The 27,186-nt window shown below is 36.4% G+C and overlaps 1 protein-coding gene across 2 annotated transcripts in view; it reads left to right on the top strand.

The window, feature by feature from the left end:
- Window positions 1–27,186, top strand: part of ANGPT1 (angiopoietin 1) — a 243,518-nt gene that overhangs the window by 189,576 nt on the left and 26,756 nt on the right. For both annotated transcript variants that reach the window (XM_044245091.1, XM_044245092.1), the window contains exons 6-7: window positions 8,401–8,502; window positions 18,992–19,158. In XM_044245091.1, the coding sequence (XP_044101026.1) occupies window positions 8,401–8,502; window positions 18,992–19,158 (269 nt within the window). The remainder of the gene's footprint in view (window positions 1–8,400; window positions 8,503–18,991; window positions 19,159–27,186) is intronic.

The raw sequence follows: 27,186 nt of genomic DNA on the forward strand, positions 1-27,186 counted from the left end.
CTTCACTCAATTCATATTAAGTGGATGTCATTTGTCAGTCACTGCCTAGGGACACAATATAAAACACACAGACCCCACCATGGTGGTGAAGACAGACAATTACACAGATAGTTATAGTAGACTGTAGAAGGGTAGTGATTGAGACAGTCTGAAGCAGGATTTATAGAGACGTGAGGAGAGCCCTGCTCTTTAGCATGTTAAAATTTTTGCTAGGATGACAAGAGAGAACCAAGACTCCAAGAAGACCACCTGTCTTTGTAATGTTCCATTCTCAAAGAATGAAACAACTTTCCTCTCCTCTTTGCCCCACTTAAATTACCAATCCTGTGTGCTCATTTCCTGTGGCTACTGAACAAGTGCTCTTGGAAGGCCTTCCTTAATTCCCTTAAATAGCTTTGCGTGACTTTTTCACTAGCAAAGTTCTACAAGGCAAGGATTGTGCCTTTTTGTCTTTGGTTTCCTGGGACCTCCCATAGTTTCTGGCACATCACAGGTCTTCAATAAATATGTGTTTAAATGAGTGAATGAACTTCTGACAATAATATCAACATTTCCATGTAGTATATAGTAATTTTGCCTAACTTAGTCTTCTTGATTATTAGTCTCCTTTGATGGATAAGGGAAATGAATCTTTGAGAGTAGTTTGCCAAATGTTACATCATGGGCAGAGGAGAATCTGGACTCTACCAGCGTCCTCTCTCTCCTGACTTTAGTAAGGATTAGAGGTTTAAGTTAACTCAGTGTTTGATTCCATTTGCTGGAACAATTTTTTTTTTTTCCTAGAAGAAGGCATTTAGTTCTCTTCTATAATAGGGAAGGAGGGAGAAAAAGCACCAGTCACCATTCCATACATTGCTACCTGGGCCACCTACCCCAGAGGTTCAGTTTCACCTGTTTTTTATTCTGGGCTTCTGTGCAAAATCTCACTTAATTAAGTGTTCCATGACTTAAGACAAAACAACAACAACAACAAAAACTATGAGGGTACAATGGTAAATCTAGGAATAAAAAGAAGAGGGTAACTCATTGTAAGGGGGGAACTTTTGGTTCCTTGGATCTTATGATGTGTAGCTTTCCTACTCTACTTGCTGATATCTTAGAATCATACTTAAGCTTAAATTCAGCTGGCATACACATGGGCATGTGTACACAACCACATTCTCATATACCATACATCTACCATCTAAAGTATATGAAAACCTGTCCTGAGGGAGAGGAGCAGAGCTAACATAAATACTCTATAATTTACCTTCAGTATTCCCCATGACCTGAAAGAACCCCCAAATTATTGTCAGTTCCACTAAAATATAACTTGGCTATAACAACAGAAGTTAGTTAAAAATATTAAGTGACCCTCCTTTTAGACACTTAATGATTCTATGATATAATAGAACAATTTTTAAGGATTTGAAGTTAACATTCACACTTTCACAATCTTTTTCACTCCATCACCCAGTCCTGCCATGTGGCTCCAGGTTTTGGCAAAGGGGACATTACAAATAAGTTTTGATCATTCCATGAATTTTAATTCATAATTCAGTAACCATAACCATCATTTTGAACTATGCTAGCTCAAAACATTTTGAGATACAAATGATGCACAGGTTCTTTGCAGACCTACTGCTCCTGTTAGGATGGAAGACTGGATATACTGCCATAAGTCATAATCTTGAATAAATTTGCTTTTAATACTTACATAAAAACGTGGGTTAGAGGATCCCGTTCACTAGTTCAGTAGCTGACTCCTGGATTGGTTTCATCAGGATAGCATTATTTAAACTTATACCTCTGCAAAATGATGGATTTGCATGTGGTGGAGCTTCAGAGTTGTTCTTAAATAAATGAAATCTAAAATACTAAATTCACAAATGTCAGCTATCTGCTCAGTTAAACTTTAAGGTTTGGGCCTAAGAAAAAATAGTAGCCTGAGCAGGTAAGAAGCTTTTCAGAGGATAAAAGCTCATGTGGCAGCTGGTCAGGACCATCATTAGATTTTAGTTTTATTGGCAATAGAGCATGGTGAGAAGGAGAGATCATTGAGTAGAAGGGAGTAAACGACTTATTAGGCTTTCCTAATTTAGGTGTTCCTTCCTGGTTTTATTCTTTCCCCTTTATGATCACGGCTCCTCCCACAAGTAGTAATGTTCTATTCTGGGAACTTTAGACTGATAAACCTGCACTTTTCATAGGTAGCAGTTTTTAAAATATCTCATTTAGCATGGCACTAGTAAGAAAAATGAGTGTGCGAATTTTTCCTGGTATAATTAAGAAGCTAGTTAATACAGTAGTTCAAATGCATTTACAGTTTTCCAGGTATATTCTAAGCACTTTAGATGTAAAAACTCACTTGTTTACTATTTTCAGTAACTCTATCAGATAGGTGTTCCCATTATCCTCATTTTAGAAACATAACTTGCCCAAGTCACATAGTTACTAGATATTGAAAACAGGCTTTGTAATAATGGCATCAACTCCAGACTGTATCTCTTAGGGAACTAAATGAGATAAATACATTAGTGATGACTAAAGTTGCACCACTTACAATTTCTTTAATCTGAACCTATATGAATGACACAGGAAAGAGCTTATAATCAGAAAATTATGTAAGATTGATTCATGTTCTGATTATAAACCACCCCGGTCCCTTCTACCTTGTAATCTCATTTTCTTCTTCTGCGTTGATATAAATCATTGTAATTCTTTGAATACTGTAAAAAAATGCTTGGAAAATGCATTTTTATGTTCATCACTCTTCCAAGTAGATTGTTCTTTGTAGATATAAAATTTGGTGCTACCTTTGGATATGCTTAGCAAAAGCTTTGCTTGTTGTTATGCTTGGAGAAGTTCTTGCGAGGGTATGAAACTCAAGGCAAGCCTACAAAAAATAAAACAAGTTCAAATATGTAAGATATGGGCTATGGACCAATCAATAAAATTGGACTATTTATGCAGTTAACAAAGAGTATTAGGAAGTATTCATCTTGTAGGCAGAATAAAAGTTGCATGTATACAGAATTGGTATACATTTATTTTTCTAACCGACATCATTCCCTTCCTAGAAATGATGTCTGAAAATAACAGTGTTACCTTTTCAAGTGAAATGAAAGCAGTTTTCTAAGACTATTTAATTTTTCAAGCAGATCAAAAATAAGAATTAAATCATTTATGTATTTGTTTTTTTACCTTTATATTACTAATGGCTGTGGTTATTTTCTCTCTGACTTCCCTTCAATGCATAGTAGTAGGAGATAGGATTTTTCCTTTTATCTCATAAGTTTCTAAACAAGATGCTTTATAGCTGGCTTAGTTTCATCCAAAAATTCAAGCCATTAAATAAAAACTCTGCTTATTATAAAATACTAAAAAATTTTTTCTGAATTGTGAGTCCCCTAATTCTTGGGAAAGGACCATAACAAATGTGTTGAGCCTTTTTTTTTACTTAAGGTTATGGAAAAATAATTAACATCCTCAAGCCTAATCATTCCAACTTGTATGGCGCATAAAACCATAAGAACTATGTGAATCAAATTTCCCCTTTTTGTTTGGGTTTAAATCTCTGTATTATGTTAAAAGGTATTTAATGCTTGAAAGCTTTGACCTTGCCTGGGATAGGAGCCAGTTCAATCTTTTCTTGGATAGAGTTAAGCTCAAGTCATATGATCAATAAATGCAACAGGCATAGTAAATGTAGCAGGGCCCTTGTCTCCAGGAAGGACACCGCCAGATAGCACAGACCACACAGTACTGGCGAATGAACTTTTCAAGTCCTTTCATGTCTCAGATCTTTTGAAACCAACCACCTATTTTCTTAAACTTCCTTCATCTGTTAAACTTAGGCTTTTAAAAATTTTTCTTCTGACTAGAAATAACATGTTTGGTTTTTTTTTTTGTTTTGTTTTGTTTTGTTTTGGTTTTGGCTAACGTGAATCCAACTTCTTAAATAGATACATGATAAAAAGAAGCATGCTCAAAGATTGATGTTGGTATTTTTATATTATTTATTATTATATCAATCATAAATATAGAAAATACATATATAAAATGTTATATAAAATATATTAATAAATATTATTAAGCTAGTGATCTTAAGGGCAATTTATTGAACTACTACAGTTTTTTATTTTGTACATTCTGTATTATTCTTATTATAAATGATAAATTATATGCCATAGTAAATATAATAGTAAAATATGCTACAATGTATAAGATATTATATAGGGAGAATATAATGCATAATGTAATACTTATTATCTCATATGTAAAATACATCTAAGAAATGAGAGTCATGACAAAGCCTATTATGTACCAAGCACTATTCTAAAAATTCTACATGCATTGACTCATTTAGTCCTTGCAAAGACCTAAGTGATAGAACAGAGTTGGGATTTGAACACTGATAATTTGGTACCCAGGTCCATGCCCCTAAACAATATGTCCTTCAGCTCTATTGTGACCATATTCCACAATGGCAGCTATTATTATTACTACTATTAGTGAGTCACAATAGGAACTGTGGAGCATATGTCCGACTTCTTACCTTCACTGTACCCTACTTCCAACACCATAATCCTCCGGGGGAACTTCTGCCTCCCCTTGTAGCTCCAGCTCTCTCTTACTTTTTTTTTTAAAGATTTTATTTATTTATTTGAAAGAGATCACAAGTAATCAGAGAAGCAGGCAGAGAGAGAGAGGGGGAAGCAGGCTCCCGGGGCTCGATCCCAGGACCCTGAGATGATGACCTGAGCCGACAGAGGTTTTAACCCACTGAGCCACCCAGGAGCCCCTCTCTCTCAGTTTTTATCTAAGAAATGTTCTTAGTACGTCTTAACATTCTCAAGTCACTGAATATGTTTGTTTAAAAGGAAATTGGCCTTTTTCTATAATTTGTGAATGATTTTAAAACTTTAAGTGCACAGAATTCAAATAATATAGATAATAGTAATAATAAAACTGTGAAGAATAGTTTCTCCTGCACATTAGATATTTATAAATGTAGTTATTCCTTTCCCTGAGTATGTAAGTGATCTCTATAGTTTTATAAACTCAGGTTAGCCAAGTTCCGGGTAATTAGTGTCCATTAAGAATAATCTGGGAAAAGGGGGCGCCTGGGTGGCTCAGTGGATTAAAGCCTCTGCTTTCGGCTCAGGTCATGGTCCCAGGGTCCTGGGATCGAGCCCCGCATTGGGCTCTCTGCTCAGCGGGGAGCCTGCTTCCTCCTCTCTCTCTGCCTCCTCTCTCTCTGCTTGCCTCTCTGCCTGCTTGTGATCTCTATCAAATAAATAAATAAAATCTTAAAAAAAAAAAAAAAGAAAAGAAAAATCTGGGAAAAGAATTCTGAATTCACCAGTCAAGACAGGGTAAAAATTTAAGAATCAAGTGACACTTGTTACCTCTAGCAAAATGTTTCCTTGACATTTTCACTGACTCTTATTTAAGTATCACCAGTAAAGTTCTGCCTTGGTCTCTTATCTTGGATCACCACCTATGTCCTCTTTAAACTGTGCCATCTGGGGACGCCTGGGTGGCTCAGTTGGTTAAGCAGCTGCCTTCGGCTCAGGTCATGATCCCAGCGTCCTGGGATCGAGTCCCACATCAGGCTCCTTGCTCAGCGGGGAGCCTGCTTCTCCCTCTGCCTGCCACTCTGTCTGCCTGTGCTCGCTCTCTCTCCCCCTCTCTCTCTTTCTGATAAATAAATAAAATCTTTAAAAAAAAAAAAAAAAAAAAAACTGTGCCATCTGGGTTTTATTCTCATAGGAATCCTGCAGTCTGTCTCCTCAAGGTCACTAACAACTCCTTCATTTCAAAATTTAGTGTGTATTTTCTTAATCTTTATTTGTGTTGACTTCTATGGAATATTTGATTAAGTGGATCATTTCCCCAAATCATAGTCACCCTCAGCTTCCATTTTATTAATCAGGTTTTCCTATTTTATGTTTCCTTCTTGCATTTCTGCTTATTTAACAAATATTCATTTAGTACCAGCTATAGGCTAGGCATGGTTCTAGGCACTGGGGACAGTGACAAAATATAAGGCCCTGCCTACCTAAAGGTTATTGATGTATTTTACCTCCATCAGTTTACTAAAGTCCATTTTTGGATCCTCCTCCTTTCTGCACATACATATCTCTTACCACTTTTTTTTTTAGTTCTTTAAATAATCCAGTTTCATGTTATCAACTAACTGCTCTCAAACAGGTTACTCCTTATACAGTTTTTAATTCAGGATTCAAATCCTGGATCCAGGATTTGTTATTAATAATAACCATTGGTAAGATACTTAAACACTCTAAGAATTGTTTTTCTCATCTGAAAAATGGGGATAATAATCATACATACATCACTGTCATGAAACAAGTTAGAAAATACATATGAAGAGTTTAAATTATCTGGCACTTAACAGCAAGCATGCTGTTGTTAATGGTGATTCCTTTCTTATTCCTTTATTATCCACATTCTTATTCTTGGTCTATGCCTATTAGATCATCTCCAGTTGATTGATGAATCCCCCTTTTGGATGACTACACTACCGCAAATTCTGTGTGTCCAAAACTATGATCATTTTTTTTTCTCATCTGTTAGATTTTTTTCCTTAAGTTTTTCATTTAGATTACTGTCTATATCATTCTTCAGGTCACTGGAGCTAAAAATTATGAATTCCTACATCTCCTTAAGCCTACAGGAACAGTCACTATTGAAACTTTCAGGCATTTTGAGGCCAAGATCCTTATTTTGTTCATCATAGTATCCCTAATTGTAACAGAATCAGTGCCCAACAATGCTAATTGAGTAAAAAACAAATGAATGAATCAATTAGAATTGAGGAGGAAGAAATACTAGAGATTGTGTTGAAGGCAGAGAAGGGGTACAAAATGTTTTAGGGATTAGTCAAGGGGGACCTTGGAACAAAGAGTGGAATTTCAATTTATAATCTTGGAGGTGAGTTCATTCCTAGGCACAATAAAGACATACTGATGGGTGACTGTTGTCAAAGTAGAGGAAGAGCCCTCTAGAGAGCAGTTTGCCTAATTTATATGCTCACAAATAGGCATGGATCTCCTAGTTCCTTTCACTCTGAGGAAGTACATGGACAATTTGTCCTCTGAATGACAGTTGTTGCCACTGTTTTCATACCTGTTAGCCATTTGTGCTCCAAATTGAGGGCTTCAGGGAAAACACTTGAGATTTTTCCCTTAATCAGAGCTGAGCTCTGTGCCTGCACAGCCTTTCTGCTGCTGTTGCATCATATCTACACCTTTAGCCAGCCTTTGAAATGCTTTAGTCATCAACTCCCTAAGGAATGGTGTTCTCCATAGCTGGGACCTTGAATAGTCAAACTGCCATATCCATGCTATGTCAATTACAGTGATTACTCTCTAAAGATAATCCCATTACAGATATGTTTCTCTCCTTGGGTGGACTCTGGGGGAAATGAATCAATTTCTAAATAAATACTATTGTTTTAGAATAATTGAAATGAGCATAAGTCTTTGAAAGCATTAGATAACTTTCCACATGGCGAAGAAATGCTTGTTGCAGTCAAAGGAAATACAGTATGTCATATTCTCCTGTTATTATTCTTGATGAAAATTCAAGCAAATAATACGTTCTCCATATGCTGTGGACCAAATTTTGCCTCTAATCTAATACTGAGCCATCAAGAATAATTATTGTAGTTTGTAACTGTGTAGGAGTTAATGTGCAATGAAATATGTAATAGCTAAATATATATGATTTTTTAAAAAATTATTTTTCCAAAACCTTTATTATTATTATACCACCATTTTAATTAATTAAAACTTAAGAATTCTGAGTTTTATGTTCTGGCAATACAATGGTCTATAGTTTTAGAAACCTAGATAACATTTTGAAAAAATGAACATACATAACTGCCTATTACCATTTAGACACAGATTTTTTAAAAATTTTTTATGATCTGACACTAGGGCAATTTTCAGCTAATTTAAATTTTTACAAGTAATTTAAGTTACATGATGGAATTAAACAGAAACAATTCTAATGTTAAAGCAAAATAACTGGTATCTAAATCAACATTTTCAACATGGTAATTTTTTTTTTCTATCATCAAATATTTTTTTTCCAATTTATTTATTTTCAGAAAAACAGTATTCATTATTTTTTCACCACACCCAGTGCTCCATGCAAGCTGTGCCCTCTATAATACCCACCACCTGGTACCCCAACCTCCCACCCCCCCCGCCACTTCAAACCCCTCAGATTGTTTTTCAGAGTCCATAGTCTCTCATGGTTCAACATGGTAATTTTTATTTAGTTTATCTATAGGCCTACCCATCCTATTTCCATTTTGAAACATAGTCTGATATTTGTTTCTTTAAAACAGACATAATTTTCACTTGATTTTATTTTCCCTGTGTCTATCAGGTATTTTGCAATATGGATCTTAATGGAGGAGGTTGGACTGTAATACAACATCGTGAAGATGGAAGTCTAGATTTCCAAAGAGGTTGGAAAGAATATAAAATGGTAAGATGGAATAATTTACATAGTTTTTGATGTTTTATCATGAGGTTATCTTCACCAGACTATGTGATAAGCCCTTGTATTTTTAGGTGTTTTTCAGCTATTTTAAAAATAAAATGATACATTAGTCACATTATTTTTATTAAACACAAAACACTCATAAATCATTTTCAGTAAATGATTTCCATATGTGCATCAGAAAGAAAAATATATTACTGAAATTATTTGGTGAACTGTTATGTATTATCTGGATTTGTTCCTGGTTGAATGAGGGTGGGGGAAGCTAGAACTCAGACCCAGGCTGGGCACATGAACCAGGACAAGGGAGGTGTGGATTATGGAGAGGTACTGACGTACCTCACGTAGCTGGCGAGTTGTTGCTGGGTGTTGACTAAGAGCTCCTCCATGTGGCTGGGTTGGGCTTCTCTCTGATGATTCAGGGTCATCAGACTTCTTACGTGGCAGGTGGCATCCTCAAGCACAAAAATGGAAACCTCCATACCTTTTTAAGATTTATTAGACTGAGAAATTGCTCTGTATCACTTCCACTGCGTTCTTTGGTTTAAGTTACAATGCCCAGTCCACATTCAAGATGAGAGGCGTATACAAGGGTATGAACTGTGAGGTATGGTTCCTTGGGGGGGGGTCTCCAAAATAATACCAAGATCATGGTTACCATCATTATCATCATAGCTGAAGTTTCCAATGGTTAGTATGAGCCAGCCCTAGCTGTAAATTCTTACTCATTTTTATATCAAGCCTATTAGCTGTCTCCATTTTAAGAGGAAAGTGAGCAAGATGGGAGATCAACTTTACTAAGGTAATACAGTAAATGGTTTAACTAATGCATAATACAATAATCATATCATCAATGCCTACAGTATTAACTATTAAAATCTACTGACAGAATGTAAAGATACAGTAATATAAAAGCCTTCCATTTATGGACTTATTCTCATATTTTATATCTAAATGTTCTGGATAATTATTGTCTTGACCAATTTTTGACAAATTCCCCCCTCAGAAGATAAAGAAAAGGTGAAGAGTCCTGTTGTACTAATCTAAGTTCAGTCTTGATATTCTTTTAGAAAATATGTAAAAACTGTAGTTAATCAGCATCCCAGTTTATACATTAGTAGGTTCATATTTGGCCAAATGACAGTTAAGAGGATTTTAATAAATGAAGGTGGGGGTCTCTTGTGGTGTCTCTGTGTCTACAATTTTTTTTTTCAGATAAAAAAATTCACAGTTGAACACTGTGAATGTAGGTTAATAAAGTTTGAAGTTATACAAAGTTGGAATCTGATGTCTCCAATAAACCATAAAATTTCAGGTAGAAAATGAGACTATAGCCAACAAGATTGAATTCTACAGAGATAAATGTAGTATTTCACCTAGACCAAAAATACACAAAATTAAGTAAGAATACAGGATAAAAGTGACAAATTAGCTTAAGTACCTCGTTTTGAAAGTCTGGATAGGGGTGCCTGGGAAGCTCAGTCATTAAGGGTCTGCCTTCAAGCTCAGGTCATTCCCAGGTCTTGGAATTGAGCTCTACATTGGGCTCCCTGCTTGGTGGGAGGCCTTCTTCTCCTTCTCCCTCTCTCCCTGCTTGCATTCCCTCTCTTGCTCGCTCTCTATCTCACTCTCTCTCAATCTCTGTGTAAAATAAATAAATAAATAAATAAATAAAATCTTAAAAAAAAAAAAGGCAATTCTGGATAGATTTACTTGACTATAAGCTCATTTCATGTTGTTTGTAACTAACAACAAAGACCAGGCTACTCAGGCTACACTAATAGTTTATGGTCTCAAGAAATGCAGAACTCACTGGTGTCTGCCATAGTCTGGTCACATCAAAAACATGCTTTGGGGCGCCTGGGTGGGTCAATGGTTTAAAGCCTCTGCCTTCGGCTCGGGTCATGATCCCCTGGGGTCCTGGGATCGAGCCCCACATCGGGCTGTCTGCTTGGCCAGGACCCTGCTTCCCTTCCTCTCTCTTTGCCTCTCTCTCTGCCTGTCTCTCTGCCTACTTGTGATCTCTGTCTGTCAAATAAATAAATGAAATTAAAAAAATATATATGCTTTAAATTCTGATGGATTTCCAACAAATGAACTTATCCTATGAGGTACAAATAGGATGAATCAATGGTGCCCTAACTTGGAGAGAAAAAAAAAAAGGAATTAAATATAAACCTGTCTGATGGCTCTCTAAAGTGACTGGATAGAGGTAGTTGTACTAGAACTTGCTTCTCACAGTGCAGTCCAGAACCCAGCAGCACTAGCTTTGAGAGCTTTTGAGAAATACAGCACCTCAAGGTACATCATAGACTTCCTGAATTACAATTTGCATTTTAACACTGCTTTAAATAGGGAAGCTCCATAATGAATGGAAGAACATTCTAGAGAGGCAAAATTGACTGCTATGGACAAAACTCTCTAAGGATTCTTTCTAACATGAATGGACTGTCTATTATGTGATGAGGCCCTCTCTTCAGTGGAAAAACTCCAGTAGAAAGTAAATCAGCAGGACTGTTACAGAGAATATTGGTTTTACTCTAAGGTCTCTTTTTGCTTATGTGATTCTAAGAGCATATGGGAAGAATTTAATCTAAGTTCTAAAAAAGGACCTTGCATTATGTCTATATCAGCAGTTTGAGTCTTCACTCTTCCATTTACCAATGGAGTGGTTTTTAGCAAATCATTTAACCTATACCATAACTTCCTCACTAGTTAAAAGGGGGCATTAATGATAATACCTTACCTGCCTGCAGGGATATTGTGAGGATTAGATATAAATAAAGTACTTGGCACACTAAATTTTCAATAAACAGTTCTTATTACCCAAGATTAAGACATCAAAGACTCCAAAAGTTTTACTTAACTCTGCCAAAAATACTATTTTGCAAACTACCTTAACTCACGATTATTTTCAACATTAAAATGGAATGTGAAGAAGTCATCTGAGAATCAGACTATAGATATATGTTCAGGCAAATCTGAAATACATTATTATTAATATTAGTGATAATAGAAAAGTGAATAAAAAGGTATCATTGTGGTGACTTTCCAAAATGCTGAGTTATTATTATATGTGCTGCCGAAGCGAGCACCAAAATGCTGAGTTATTATCTGTAAGCATCTGCTGCCTTGGCACACCAGGCACATTAAGTAAGACGGGCTAACATATGAAGTGTGGCATTGATGCATGTCTTATAAGTATTTACCAGATATATGTATTTTAAGTCTTCTTTTTCATCATTTGACTGAGGCTGAATTATTCATTAGTTATCGTTTTGGGGGAGTTTACCCCTCTCCCTTTATTAAAAAATAGAAAGACAATCCTATTTCATTCAAACGAGAACATTTCAGCTGGGTTTCAATTCTACATGGTCAGAAAATTGAAATAAGCTCCAGAAGTCTGAAACATTTTGGCAAAAATGAGTCTGACTGCTTTTTTAACTAAGAGAATTCATCACATACCACAACTTGGTTAACTTTCACCAAAACACATGGTAGAAAGTGTTTCCATTGTTTTCCTCCAGAGCTTTTTACCTAAAGACCAAATAACACGAGTCCAAAATGAATGTAGGCTCATTCTCATCAGTCACTCCCACTTCTGGGAACTGCTTCAGACTGACTGCTTCGGTGCACATCCTTTGGGAAAACACAAACTTCTTAGCAGGCACCACTCCCTCCTCAGTCTTCACTTGTCTACTGGTGTACACGAGGACACTTTGCCTCTTTCTTGAGCCCTGAGTCCAGAAATAAAATTTCACCCATCCTTCCTTTCTGCTTTTCTTCTCTCCTTCCCTTCATTCTGGTTGATAACTGTGGGCAGCCTCTTTCCTCATAAGGTTTCCAGAACAGTATGTTAAAATTATCAACACATGAATTACAAATACATATTGTAATTTATTATTTTTAAACCTCTCTCAACATGGAAGATTTGTAGTGTATTTGCTTCTTAACATTGGCTTTAAGCCTACAAAAGACTTTTACCTGAGCTTTGTTTTCATTTAACCTTCCTTATGAGGGGATTCAGCAAAATCTGGTTTATGGATTTGTAAAGATGTTTGCAGAGAGGGAAGTCTGCAGTGGGCCTTTTTAATGAGGCACTTAGGGAACTATATTAACTCTTTTCAAGCCATAAGAATACCATTGAGTGGCCTCCAGCAATAACACTTATCAGCAGTACTTTTGCATATATGAAGCCAAATCCAGCTAGGAGTTCCAAATAATACCCTAGTGGCCTAACTTTATAGAAGGTAGTGACTAATGCCCTGGAGACAACCTGGCTTGGTACTGAAAACAGTTACCCCCATAAACAAAGACTTCTATTGACACAAATATTTCGGTCTGAGCACCCTACCTTCTGGGAGTTCTTTGGTTCTGGAAAGAAATTAAGGGCATATTTTCAAGTGCTTTTTAACATCTTCACATTAAAAGAGAAAAATATATAAGGAATTTAAAATGTTGAAATAAATCATTCTTTTGATCTTTCTTGGGCTGAGTGTCTCAGCAGTTAGAGATACATGATTAAGTTGTGTATTAAAGCACCTCTGAAAAGCCACAGATCAGTAACCCTGCTTCAGATCTGTTTTCTCTAATCGTTTATGTGAAAAAAGATGAAACCCATAGAATACATTAACAGGGTCTGGTTTCAATTGTGTTCCAGCTATAGAAAGTCAACACTTCCTATGAGTATTATCAGATCAAAAAAAAAAAAAGTAACAAAGTATCATAGACAATTACTTTATTAACTTGGAAACATACAGCCAAAACTGAGTATTTCTGCAGGTCTTGGCAAAAACTAATGAGTATCGATCTTTCTTCTGTGTGCATTGTTTTATTAACAATATGCAGTTTTTAGGGCCAACTTTAAGTCAGCATTAGTCTGGGTTAAGTTTCGGTGTCTTTCTTTTTTTTTTTTTTTTTGCCTTTTATTAAAGAGCTAAAGGAGAAGATTTGCAGTCTATCTGAATTATGGTATCAAAATCTTGCATATGATTGTGATTGAAGTAACTAAATGTAATAGTTTTCATGGAAGGGTATAACCAGCATTGTTGGATTTTTTTTACAGAAAAGAAAAAATCCTGTTTTTATTGTGATTTTTTTATTGTTATGATAGAGACATGATACTTTTTTTTTCCCAATTTATTTATTTTCAGAAAAACAGTATTCATTATTTTTTCACCACACCCAGTGTTCCATGCAAGCTGTGCCCTCTATAATACCCACCACCTGGTACCCCAACCTCCCACCCCCCCCGCCACTTCAAACCCCTCAGATTGTTTTTCAGAGTCCATAGTCTCTCATGGTTCATCTCCCCTTCCAATTTACCCAAAAGCACATACCCTTTTATTTATTTATTTGAGAGACAGAGATCACAAGTAGGCAGAGAGGCAGGCAGAGAGAGAGGAGGGAGCAGGTTCCCTGCTGAGCAGAGAGCCCGATGCAGGATGCAGGGCTTGATCCCAGGACCCTGGGATCATGACCTGAGCAGAAGGTGGAGGCTTGAACCCACTGAGCCACCTAGGTGCCCCGATGTGATATTTTTTTCAACATCAGCCCTGAATTCTGTGTAAGCTTGTATTTTTTTTTTATTATAGGTATTACAGGCCTTTTGGAATAAAATATAGACCTATGGTAGGCTTTTGTGCGTGCAGTAATGCATGAACCTGTTTTTTTAGGGGATGTGAGCATCTCTGCATTTCAGCCATCATTATACTTTTTTTTTTTTAAGAATAGTCCCATAATACATAATCAAAACTGTCTACTAATTTGGAGCTCCATATGAATATGAGGTTTCATACCTCTCTCCTGTGTACCACTCAGTTTGATCTAGTTAATATTTTCTTCCTTATTTGCACTCAGAATAGCTATTCTGCATCATAATTATATGATTCTCCACCTGTGGTACACAGCACACTCACCCCTGGAACCCTTCAAATGTACATATCTCTAAGCACACCCCAGACATACAGAGTCAGAACCTCCGTGTGGGAACCAAGTCATCCATATCTTTAAAAAGCTCCACAGCTGTTTCTGATATGCAGTCCTGGTTGAAAGCAAATGTCAAAACTATCAATTTATTGGCTTGAGTGTAAGATTTCAAAAATTACTCCTTTTGTAGACCTAAAACTTATGAGATATAGAAAGAAAGAGATTAAAAGAAATAGGACCAAGGGAGAGTTGGAGGACACAGCTTCTCCCTGGCCTTAGGAAGCAGAAGCAAGAATAAAAAGTAGTCTACACGTTGGTTTATGGCACAGTTTAGCCCCACCATCAACCAGCTGGTTTTAATTTCTTATTTAATAATTAACTTCTTGGGTTAAAATGACAGTGCTTATTTATGTAAAGCCACACTCAACTTGTCATAAAAATACATTAGTTCCTAGCATCTGAAAGCCTTTTAAATAATTGTTTCAGTATCCCCTTATTAATTTTCAGGCTAAGGCATAATCCTGGACTATTTCTGTTCCCTTTCTCATACAGAGTAGAAAGAAACCTGCTTCTCCTCAGATAGCTCACATGGTGGGAGGGAGGCAAGTAAACAGAAAATTGCTATGTCTTTGTGGTATAGCCTTTAACTGTAATAACAATCACAATATTGTTGTTCTCCTGTACCAGCATTGAGCTTAATACTTTAAGTATCTTATTTCTTTCTCACAACACTATTTATGGAAATGACATTTTTAATCCCTGTTTTGCAGACAAGGAAACTGAGGCTAAGAAGTAATATCGGAGGTTCCACAGCAAACATGGGGCAGAGTAAGGCTTCAAATTGGAGCAGAGATAGGGAGTAGAAATTATTTAATCAAAGCTAAGCCTTCGTTCCTAGGCATTGGATTGGTAGTGTGCCTGATAACTCCAGTAGGCAGTTTACTAATGTGGGAACCATTTTCCCTTCTTTGACTTATTTGTCATGTCTATGATGAAACAGTTGGTTCTGCGTGGCTGCACTTAGCTTTTAGAAAGCTTCCTCTACCCTATCTCTCTAACAGCCATTTCGATTCATCATAGCCACGCATTTTGTTCCCATAACAGAGCAAGTTTAGACAGTTTTTTGGGGAAAGTGCAGGAAATAGAATTTTTATTTCTAAAATCAAATTTTGTTGCTCTCTTTTCAGTTGTGTCTTCCTCTTTTTTCACTCAGGAAAAAGAAACTGTTTAGGAAGGGATGGTAATCTCCACATAGGGGGAGGTAGAAGCTTGCATGCCACGCTGGGGATAGCGGCTCTCATAGGAATGACATTAGTGTTTGTACGTTTCTGACGCTCACTAGAGATCACTGCCCTTTTCCCTGGGGAAGCTGGACGGTTTTACCCATGCAGAGCTTTTAGCAGCACGGAAATAATGTGGCCTAAAACTTAACACTTCATCATCCCCAGCTTCCTTAGTCACATTTAGGAGAACTGCTGAATCCCATCTAACTGCACACAAGAGGGAATCCTCCAATGGCTAGAGGGAAAGTTTTAACACGTCTGAGCTGAGAAGAAAATGCAAAGAAAATCCCAGCAGTCCTCTTTTTCTTCCCAGTGGCTGCTGCAACTGAGAATGTACTAATTTTTTGAATTTCAGTGCCCTGTAACTTTCTGTTTTTCTTATTCACTGGAGAAGGTAAGCTTCACTCTTTTTTTTGGTATGTAGCACCGCTGTCACGAAAATGTGTAAAATTCTTAACACATCCTAAATTGCTCTAATATTCGCTGCCACTGTGGAACTTTGGCAAAGTATGACTTGTGCATCTTAGGAATAGAGAAGCAAGGGAATTCTGGAACACTGACTTCTATGGGCCCCATATCTTGTTCTGAGCTACAAGTAGATGGACTTCAGGGGAGCATATACCCAGTACAGTCTGGATGAGGGGTTTGGGTTAATTAAAAACTAAGTTAAATTGGGGAATAACTTTATTTTTTTAAGATTTTGTTTATTTGGCAGAGAGAGAGAGAGAGAGAATACAAGCAGGGGGAGCAGCAGGCAGAGGGAGAAACTGACTCCTAGGTGAGCAGGGAGCCTGGTGTGAGACTTGATCCCAGGACCTTGGGATCATGACCTGAACCAAAGGCAGATGCTTAACTGACTGAGCCACCCAGGCATCCCAGGGGGAAAACTTTAAAAGTGTGCTTACATATACTAATGCATTTCATTTTAAGTATACAATTATATCTTCATTTGCCCATTTTTTAAAATGTAGGGCCAAAGCCTGGAATTCTGGGTCAGTGGTTCTTTCTTAGAAATTTCCCATAATTAAATACATCAAACTCCTACTTTCTGGTTTCTTTCTTGTTTTTTAACAGAGCAAGTAAGACACACAGAAGCAATGTAAGTTAAAATCCTCTTATGTTTTATTACTTTTCCAGTCTTTTAGAGTTGTTGAAACAAACATAATTCAAAACCATTTTTTAGTGATTTGCTTTTATTGAGCAGACCTAATGTTTAAGTTTCATCAAAAACAAAACAGAACAAAACAAATGATTTTCCCCCACTAATATTGAACTTATTTACATAAAACTGTGAGACTTATCATTACAGTAACAGAACTGATGTAAACAGTTTGGGGACCAAACACAGTGGACATTTAATAACTCAGTTGGCAGAGACAGTAATATACAAATGTATTTAATGCATTTAGTTTACTCTGGGCATCAATATATTTTAAAAGAGTGGAGAACACTGACTCATGTGTTAGGTTTGTTAAAGGAGAGAGTGGTTAAGAATTCTTCTGCTGTAGGGGTGCCTGGGTGCTCAGTCAGTTAAGTGCTCACCCAGCCTGGGTGCCTGGGTGCCTTGGTTTTGGCTCAGGTCTTGATCCCAGAGTCCTGCTGATCATGGGCTCCATGGTGATCATGGAATTTAGGCTCCTTGATGATCATGGAATTTGCTTGAGGTTCTCTCCATTGCCCTCTGCCCCTCCCCTTATCTCTAAAATAAAATAAATAATTTTTAAAAGAATACTTCTACTGTAGTTATAATTATATAAAGTTGATGTACTTTAAATTAAAAAAAAAAACACAGTTTCCAAATTCTATCATCTGTGTTGAGAAAAGGAGAAGTGCTATGGTTATCTTAGTACTGCCCTCTTATTTCTTAGAATGGATAAAGTAAAACCTTTTTAAGTGAATACCTCAGTTAACAGAATCAGTTTCTTTCTAAATGTCTGAATATTTTCTGGGATGCTGGAGGTGTTCCTTCCAAATATTAATGCATACAGGGACAAACAGGGAGTTTGTTTGCAGGCAGTGGAGCTGGTTCTTCAAATATCTCGATTCACTGTGGAGCCAGGATTTTTTTTTTCCCCCACCCAGAGGTCCAATGATTATGACTCTGTGGGCACTTTAAAACACCTCCCTGAGACTCAGCCAAATTACTTATAACAAGAATTGTGTTTTAAGGTTACTTCTCTGAATGTCACTATAAAGTGCTATAGTATTTTCTTCCTCCCTTCTTCCTTCCCTCCCTCCCTTCTTTCCTTTCTTCCTTCAAATGTCAGTGAAGCATATGGAGTACCCAGCATATGCCAGCAGTCCACTAGTCACAACTACAGCACACCTTCTCATCTCAAGGAGCTCACAGTTTGGTCGATAAGACAAACATGTAGTTCAAGAATTATATTCAATTTCAGGCATTACCAAGGACTACTTTTGGGGATTCAGAAACTGAATACCCAAATCTAGAATGCCAGCAGTTTCCTAGGTTCCTAGTTTTCCTACTACTAACATAACCATTAAGAATTGGCTTTTCTTTGGGGACCACTTCTTTCCCCCACAAAGAAACAGTTTTTGAACACTTCAGAACCATGATTGGGAGTCCCCTGTGGAGAACAAAAGCCGTATTAAGAGGCAGGGGCCAAACAGCCAGGGAGGTCCACTCACTAGCTCTTAGGTGTCAACGTTCTGCCTCAAAACCCAAATTCATGCCAGTAAAGCTTTTAAATGACTCTAGTCCTGTGTTTACAGGTTTGCTTATTAATAATTAAATATGAAAATATTAAAGTTAGAAAAGTCAAGGGTCTAGTAATATATGTTTAAGTTATTATATAAGCATAATTTGACTCCTGAATAATAATAGCAACAAAAGAAACAATAATAATATTTGTTAAATAACTTATCTGGTAATACCCTGATAATTTTCATTGAAAACATTTAAGTGATGTTCAAAATATTCCATTAACTAGTGTTTTAGAAACATTTTCAAAAGCAAGCTGTGACTGAGAAGTGTTTACTGGTCAAACTTCTTAACCAGATTCATTTAATCTGAAATCATCTTACCTATACAAATTCGATTATCAGCCTTTTACTGTAGTAAGAATTCACAGGGCCCAGTGGAAGGAAACACAGCAGAAAAGTATTGAGTCAGTAATTGAAAAAAAGTGTATAAAATGTGAAAAATGGTCTTTACTGTTAAAGAAGGTTGTGTTATTTTTTACAATGTAGTTAATACTGAACCTGATAAGAGGTAACAACCATATCTCTATCTCCTTTTGTAGGGCTTTGGAAATCCCTCTGGTGAATATTGGCTGGGGAACGAGTTTATTTTTGCCATAACCAGTCAGAGACAGTACACACTAAGAATTGAGTTAATGGACTGGGAAGGAAACCGAGCCTATTCACAGTACGACAGATTCCACATAGGAAATGAAAAGCAGAACTACAGGTAAGTCCTCCTTCCATACAGGGCTCAACTCCCTTGGACTTCACCACCTACCAGTTACAGTGGAAAAGTGTGAAAGACAGAAATGATATAAATCATGCTTCAAGATGAAAATTAGGTTGTCTAGGCCTATGGTAGTGATACAGAAAACTCAGACTTCTTAAAAGTGTTAATTTCAGTTTTCACAGATGGGTTATTTGATGTTGGCTCAGCTTCTAGAGGATGAGGAATTGAGTCCAGCACAATATGATTGTTGCCGTAGCTCTTATTGTTGTTTCTGTGATGAGATTGGTGCTGTGAATTTATATGTACAAAATTGTTGACAGAGAACTGACTCAAACTCAGTGGCTTGAAATAAGCACCCCTTTCTATCAGAAGAATTTCTACTGACACTTTATTTGCCTTTCTTAAATTATTATCTTTTCACATTATTTTGAAAGTGATGAAGGAGAGGTAAAATGTTATGTTTTTATATGACTTACATAAAAGATAAGGTGGAGCGTAATTTAGAATTTTTTGGCAAATAATGTGAAGGCAAAAATAAATTCAAATAATAGCATGAACATGCATGATACATCATTGTAGATGTGCAAACAAACTATACACTCTGCTATTAACATCTATGGATTTTTTTTTCAATGACAAGTTTGTACACTAGGAAAAAACAATTTAAAAATGGCTAAGCAAGTAATGTGGTACGGTAAATTCATTCTCCAAGCCCTTACTGTGTTACTTCTGTGTTCCAGGAACCCTACTAGGCACTGCTAATTTTGCAGTGGGTGATGAGATCTCTAGTCTCCCAGACCTCACAGTCCAGCTTTGTAACTAACTAGGTCACTAAATAACTGGCTAGCATTCCTTTTAAAACACGGAATATATTTCCATTACTTTTGTATCACTATCCATTAATGCAATACTTGGCCCATAGCAGGTCCTTAATAATTGTGTGTGACTGAGTTTCATACTCAGTAAATTAATGTTGCAATTATTTCTAACTCTAATGAATGTAGCTACTCTACATCAGCCTTGCAAACATGATTGTGTAGATTAAAGGGTCGGTACATATCTTCAAGCAAAATGCAGTGACAGCAGCCAAAGCTTCTGCTCCTTCTCCAGTCTGTGTGGCCATCTTGTAGCTCACCTGTTTTTGCTGCTTATATCTTTTGAGACATACTATTCTTGTAGCTTTTGAATCTACAACTTTTTTCATGAACACATCTCATTTAATGGATTATGCATGGGATTGGATCCTTGGAGACATAAGAATCGTTTTCTTAACAAACAGTGGTGATGTCACCACAACAGAGGGATGAGAAATGGATCTAAAGAGTTTTCATCATCTCATGGGAGGGTAATGAGGGTGTACTTAATGGCAGCTCAAGAAACCAAAGAAGAGACATTTATAAAATGTAATGAAGTGTAAGAAGAAGTGTTTCCAAGGAGGTCAATATTTGGGGAGTTTTAGAACAAGAGAAACCACTGTAAAACATCAGGGGTACTCTTATGTAAATGTTTTGACCTGAAACTTGAAACTGTATGAAACTTGGCTAATGTCAGACAGCCTGACAATAGGACTAGCAAATAATTAATCTAGTCTTTTTCTAGGCTTCTGAAGAATTTGCCCTGGTTCTTTTCCAAAATGTCTCTCAGTTCTTAGTAGGTAGATAGATGTGTGTGTCTGTGTGTCTGTGTGCACACCTGCACACATGTGTTTGTGAGGCTTGGGTGGTATTAAGACAAAGACAAACCTGCAAGGGCAGGTTTAGGAAGATGGTCAGAGTCCAAAGTAGGCTTCAGCGTGCACGGATGAATATCATTCTGGCATCTGTGTGCGGAAGGAGCACTTACTTCCTCTTAGAACGCCCCCCTATCCACACTGAGCATTTCCTGTTCCTTCACTGTATGATTCTGAACTTCAGTCATCTGATGCAGATGAGTCAGGGTTATAAATCCAGAAGGCACCTAATGCTTTTAATTCCAATCCTCTGGGTTGTCAAGAAAAGAAACCTGAGGTCCAGAAATAGGCAACATTTTTCCCAAGGAAGGAGAAGGACTTAAATCGGGAATGTCTGACGCCTACCTAGCTTGGTGTGGTTCTTCCTCTGTAATGCTGCTGTAATAAAGTTGGTGGCTCTGACGCTCTGTCTTGCCAGGACCCAGCAGAAAACAGGTCTGTAATCATCACCTCTTCATGCAATTAAGTATAAGATTCATATTGGCATCAAATGGGAAATTAGAACTCATTAAAACATAGTGCCTGTTCTGGTGAGAACTTACTGAAAATAAGCACACTGTAAAACAGTCTTATTCACTCTTTCAAAGAAAATGAAACAGAAGCTTGAAAAGGGAGTATACCCTTGTGACTTCCCTCCCCACCTGTATCATCACTCACTCAAGCCAGGAACACTAAGCATGGTCTGAGTTAGATGTCCAGCTTTGCCACTGATTTCCCCCCACTTATTTCTCTTCCTTCTGAATGAAAAAGGAATGTCTCATTGTGATAATTCATTAAAAGGATAAGTACTAGCATTTGTATAGTGTCTTATAATTTATGAAGTGGTTTTTAACACATTAGGCCTTCAGTCTTCACAATGAATTTTTGAGGTAGTTATCACCAGACACATTTTGAATATAAAGAAACTGTGGTTTTGGTCATCTCACCTACTCAGATTCAAGTAAATTTCAACTAAAAGCAGAGCTATGGAATTCATCTTAGGTTTTAGGTTTTGTTTTATATTTTTCAATTTTCTGTATTTTTTCCTCTTCCAAATTAAATTCAGATGGTTTTTTGAGAGTTTTTGTTGTTGTTGTTGTTAAGTATTCTGTCTTAACAGAAATTTTATTTTGGAAACCCTTAATATAGCTGTGGTCATAATACATAAATCTAATTTTAAAAAATCTTTCTCATGCTCTGGACACATATTGATAAAAGTAAGTGTTGTTGAATAGATAGATAAGCTTACAAATGTACATAGGATATACATATTTTCCTTTTATCCTCTAAGGAAACCCCAAATGATTTTCTCAGATAGAAAATAAAATCTATGGAACCCCGGAGAATACAAATAAGGAAAAAAAATAATGTGAGAGTGTCATGATAAACACATCATGTAAGATAACACACAATTAATGTGAAATTATTAAATACTTCTTCTAGAGAGGTAGTATTTTTCAGGTCCTCATCATCTAACACCCAAACTATTGTATAGCTTTCCTGACTCCAATCTTGATGCTCTCAAATATATCATCCACACTGTTGTTGGGATGGTTTTTCTTTTTTTTTTTTTTTTTAAAGATTTTATTTATTTATCTAACAGAGAGAGATCACAAGTAGGCAGAGAGGCAGGCAGAGAGAGAGAGAGGAGGAAGCAGGCTCCCTGCTGAGCAGAGAGCCCTATGCGGGACTCGATCCCAGGACCCTGAGATCATGACCTGAGCCGAAGGCAGCGGCTTAACCCACTGAGCCACCCAGGTGCCCTGGTTTTTCTAAAAGATAATCTGATTTTGCTCTCCACTCTTACTCATCTATTTCAACAATGTTCAACTATCTATAGGTTGGAGTGCCTTGGTTGCTCAGTCAGTTAAACATCCAAGTCTTGATTTTGGCTCAGGTGATGATCTCAGGTTGATGAAATTGAGCCCCATGTGAGTGTGGAGCCTGCTTAAGATTCTCTCTCTCTCCCTCTCCCTCTGGCCCTCCTCACCAAATCACCCTTTCTTTAAAACAAAACAAAACAAAACACCTAGATTAAAGTCTATCACTTAAAAGTCTTTATGATCTGACTCTACCTATGTGTTCAGCTATCACTAATAAACTTTCCCACAACCTCACCTAACCAAATACCCCCTCATTATTATGTTCTAGAAACTACTTGCAATTTCTCTAAACCTTCTGTATCTTTATTATATCTATACCCCACACAGAAACTCAACTTTGGATACAAATTCTAAATCTTTAAGACTGTCCTTTATTCCAAGAAGTTTTTCTCAGTACGTATTATGGTATGAGTTGTGATGTGTGCTGTGTCTCCCTTCAGAACAACAGCCCTCCTTCTCTCACCTTCTGGAAATATTGCTGTTTTACAGCTTGTAACTGGGGTCCCCTGCTTGAGCACTGCTGTGGCTGAGGAAAGTCACATCACCCAAAGTCATTCTTCCTTCTTGCAGACACATTGTATCCAGTGACTAGTCAAAGAAAGGAGTGTATAATGGACCCCTTGCCTCAATTTGGGACAATTCTGAAGGGCCATCCCAGCTCCAGAATTCCACATGGGGTTAGCTGAGGTCTTTACTGTAACTGTGTGTGAACCCATCTCTCTCTGTTCAGTACTGCTTTCCTCATTGTGCCGTGGGGTTGATCCTGAGAGCCCTCCCCTATAAATCTCCATATACTGATTTCCCAGAGAAATGCATCACCCTCACTGTCAAGCCAGTTTGGATGTTTTGTGCTCCCCAGAGGTCCACAGCAGTCCGTGGATAATTATCCAGTATCCACATTCTATTATAAGTCATTAATAAGTATTTATTAAATTACTATGTGTGTTGCCCTTTTCTTCTACTACTAAGCTTCTCAAGTTTATGAAACATTTTTAATCAAAACTCAAGATATATACCTAAGTTAGCCAAAATATTAAGTAACAGTTAATACCTAATATTCAGTGAGCACATGAATGCACAAGATACCTTGTTTTCATATGAGAAAACAGGCATGGTAAAAGGTCACAGGTACTAATATGAGTAGAAGTTATTTGGACTTTGATCTCATGACTGCCCATCATTTGACCATCCCTCAATAAAGGGAAATCCAGAATTTACTTCCTAGAATTAAGTATATTCAAAGCACATATTCTAACAGATAAAATTTGTTTCTTCTGATCCTGTCTTTAATAATTTGAATGTCCATGGGCATTATCGTATTTCTCGTTCTCAATTTTCTGTCCTATAAATAATTTGTAAAAGTTCCTTTTAGTTCAAGAATTATTTTCTAGAATAGAATTACCTTTATGTATATATTCCTTTTTATTTTATGCTCCTTTGTTTCTTTGATAAGTGATTAAATTTTGATCTCTCTAATAAATACTTTGGTAAGAGGAAGTATTACTCTTCTGGGAACATCAGTTTAGGGCTTACAGTGACCTATTACTTCTATGAAAACTTTTTGGTCCCGATACTCAGAGTTAAAATGCAGATACACAACCACAACCACCACCACAATAAATGCTTAAAAAAACAGATTAATTGTGAGTTTGGGGAGATGCTATGAAATACTGGAAAGCGCTTTGGAATAGGAATCTGAAGATGTGGAAGCTATTAAATAATAAAATGTGTCTTCAAAATCCATAAAACCAGGTTGGTTGTATCAGTGTTCAGAAAAACAGAACCATGATCAGCATTATGAAAATAAGAGATTTGTTATACAGACTACACCTTACATAACTGTGAGCTGAGTTGGGGAAGTAAAGGTCTGGAAGGTGAAGGTGGAAAATCAAAAAAAGTTCAGTAGCATAAATGCTTGAAACCCAACATGGCAGTAGACCAGTTGGAGCTTGCAGAGAAATCCAAGAAACCAAGCATGTCCAGACATCAGAGGAGGACCACAAAGTGGGGGACCTAAGAAAAGATGTTACTTCTGTGTAGCTATGTTACCTTTGAAGCATCTGGTGGGTCTGAAACCACTGAGAGCATGCAAAGGCAAACTGGATGCAGGGTGAAATAGGAGAAGCTGAGAACTGCCAGGCAATTTTGCCATGCCTACTGATAGTCTGAGTTGGGATACTGCTTCACTTCCACCTTCCGGATCTCACACAAAGTCCTCTTTTGAATTACTCTAACTTGGAACCATGCAAGGAAGGAAATTCTGGGGATCACAGTTCCCAGATTAAACAAGTTGACAGTAGCACAATCTAGCTATACCTTGGGTAAATCACCTATTACTTTTATAACTCAATTTTCTCATCTTTAAGAGAAAATAATGCCCTCTCTTATATCATCCTCACCATTTAGTTACAAGGATCCAATCAGAAAATGTATGTAAATATACTTTCTATTGGACAGATTTAAATACCATGAACCTATGAAAAGTATTTATGTATTTTTAATTCAATTTTCATCACACACATGAAATTTTATACTGGTTTCAATAAAACATATTAATTATATTTCTATATTGAAATCTAAGCCCCATTGTCCCAGAAGGCTTTTACTGACTGGTATTTTGGTCTGTTTATTAATTTGGCTTCAGGACACAGTCCAGGTTCACTCATTATATCTGTGATCTCTTTAGTCACCTTTTATCTAAAATAGTCTACCACATAACTACCATAAATATTTTTAAACAATCCAGGTCAGTTTTCCTCAAAAATGTCCTTTCTCAAACTATCTTATTATTCTTTCCCAATGAGATTGACATTAAATCTTTTTGACAAGAATGCTGTATAAATGGTATTGTACTTGCCATTTTATCGCATCCAAAGGCACGAAGAATCAAGTTGTCCCATTATTGGTTGAGCTAAATTTAATTCACTTAAGGTTTTGTTTTTGTTTTTGCAATGGAACATGTAATTTTATAAAGAAAAGTCTTGCAAAATATCATAATGTATAAAACCCATACATCTTACCTATTTTGGTTGAAGTGGTTGTGGGGACCTACTACAATATCTCTTTGGACTTTTCATTGCTAACACCTAAGACATTTTTAGAGCATAGTTTTAAAAATGTTGTATTGCATTATTATAGCTAAAAGAAAGAATGGATAAAATTTAGTTGCACTACTTTAAAGGAGAAAAAAGGAAAAATATATATAAAAAAATTTCAGCCTTATTAGAAAGGCATAGTTTATTGAATGAACCTGTTTTATTAAATAGGGGTTTTTGCACATTATTTTTTTTCTTTTTTCCCCCTTTTGCATGTTAATTTTTTTCTATTCTTGGTTATACTTTGTTCCCTAAAGTTAATTCCTTTATTTTTATGGTATTAGCTAGATAAGTAAATCCTTTATCACACATAGTATAATGACAAGCTTAAAGGTAGTCCCTCTGAACCAACAAGAAAATCTCTATCAGTAAACTATGAATTGTAACCTTTAAATATTTACAATGTACATCTTATCATTATAATCTTACCACAATATTGATACACAATTTGGAAATACTCTTCATATTTTATTATCTCCATATTATTTGTTGGAGAGGAATGATACCTTCAGGGTAGAACTGATTGTGGCTATGTTAAAGCCTTGTTCTGAAGAGATTCCACATGAAGACATGAATGGAATGTTTGAATCACATTTTTAAAAAAAGTTGAAAATAACTTAGCCAAGAAATATCTTCTTAGCCATTAAATTTCTAAATATTTAAATAATATTAAATAAATACTTCTCCGAAAGTTAACAAAATATACATTTGGTCAACATCTTTACTGGGAAAGAGTTTGATATAATGGGTAAAACCTCGTATTGGGAATCAAGAGCTATGAATTCTAGACGTGGATCTGTAGTTATTTTCTGAATGACCTTGGACAAGTTACTTCACTTTTCCATCTCAGGTCCTCAGAAGCAAAATGAGAAAATAAGGATGAACTCTTTCCAATTCCAAAACCTTTTTTTATTTGTTTTCTCAATCATTGAAGTACTCCCATGTTATGTATGCATTTCAAGGACAAAGCAAATTAGTGTAGATTGAAAAGAATTCTCTTGAGTCTCCCACATAAATTTAAGCCTTGCATTTTTGTAGGTATTGCAGAACTTATTTTATTCTTTTTAGAGAAATGTTTTTCATTCCTGTGATCCTCTGGGCTGTATAGTCCTGGATAGAACCAGTAGCAGATGTGCTGAAATACTAAGAGGAAAGTTATTTTGTATAGCAGTTTTGGACTGATCAAGGTAGAAAAAAAATATATAAGGAATCCCCTGGCAGTTTCTACCCTCTTGAATTTTTAGCCTGGATTGCAAACTCAAGGTTTTTTCAAATAATTGGCTATGATTTTTGTTGAGTCCTTTAGTTTTTTGGATTGTTGGTTGGATGAGATTTATCT

Source organism: Neovison vison, chromosome 4 (genome assembly GCF_020171115.1).
Source record: "Neovison vison isolate M4711 chromosome 4, ASM_NN_V1, whole genome shotgun sequence".
NCBI lineage: Eukaryota > Metazoa > Chordata > Mammalia > Carnivora > Mustelidae > Neogale > Neogale vison.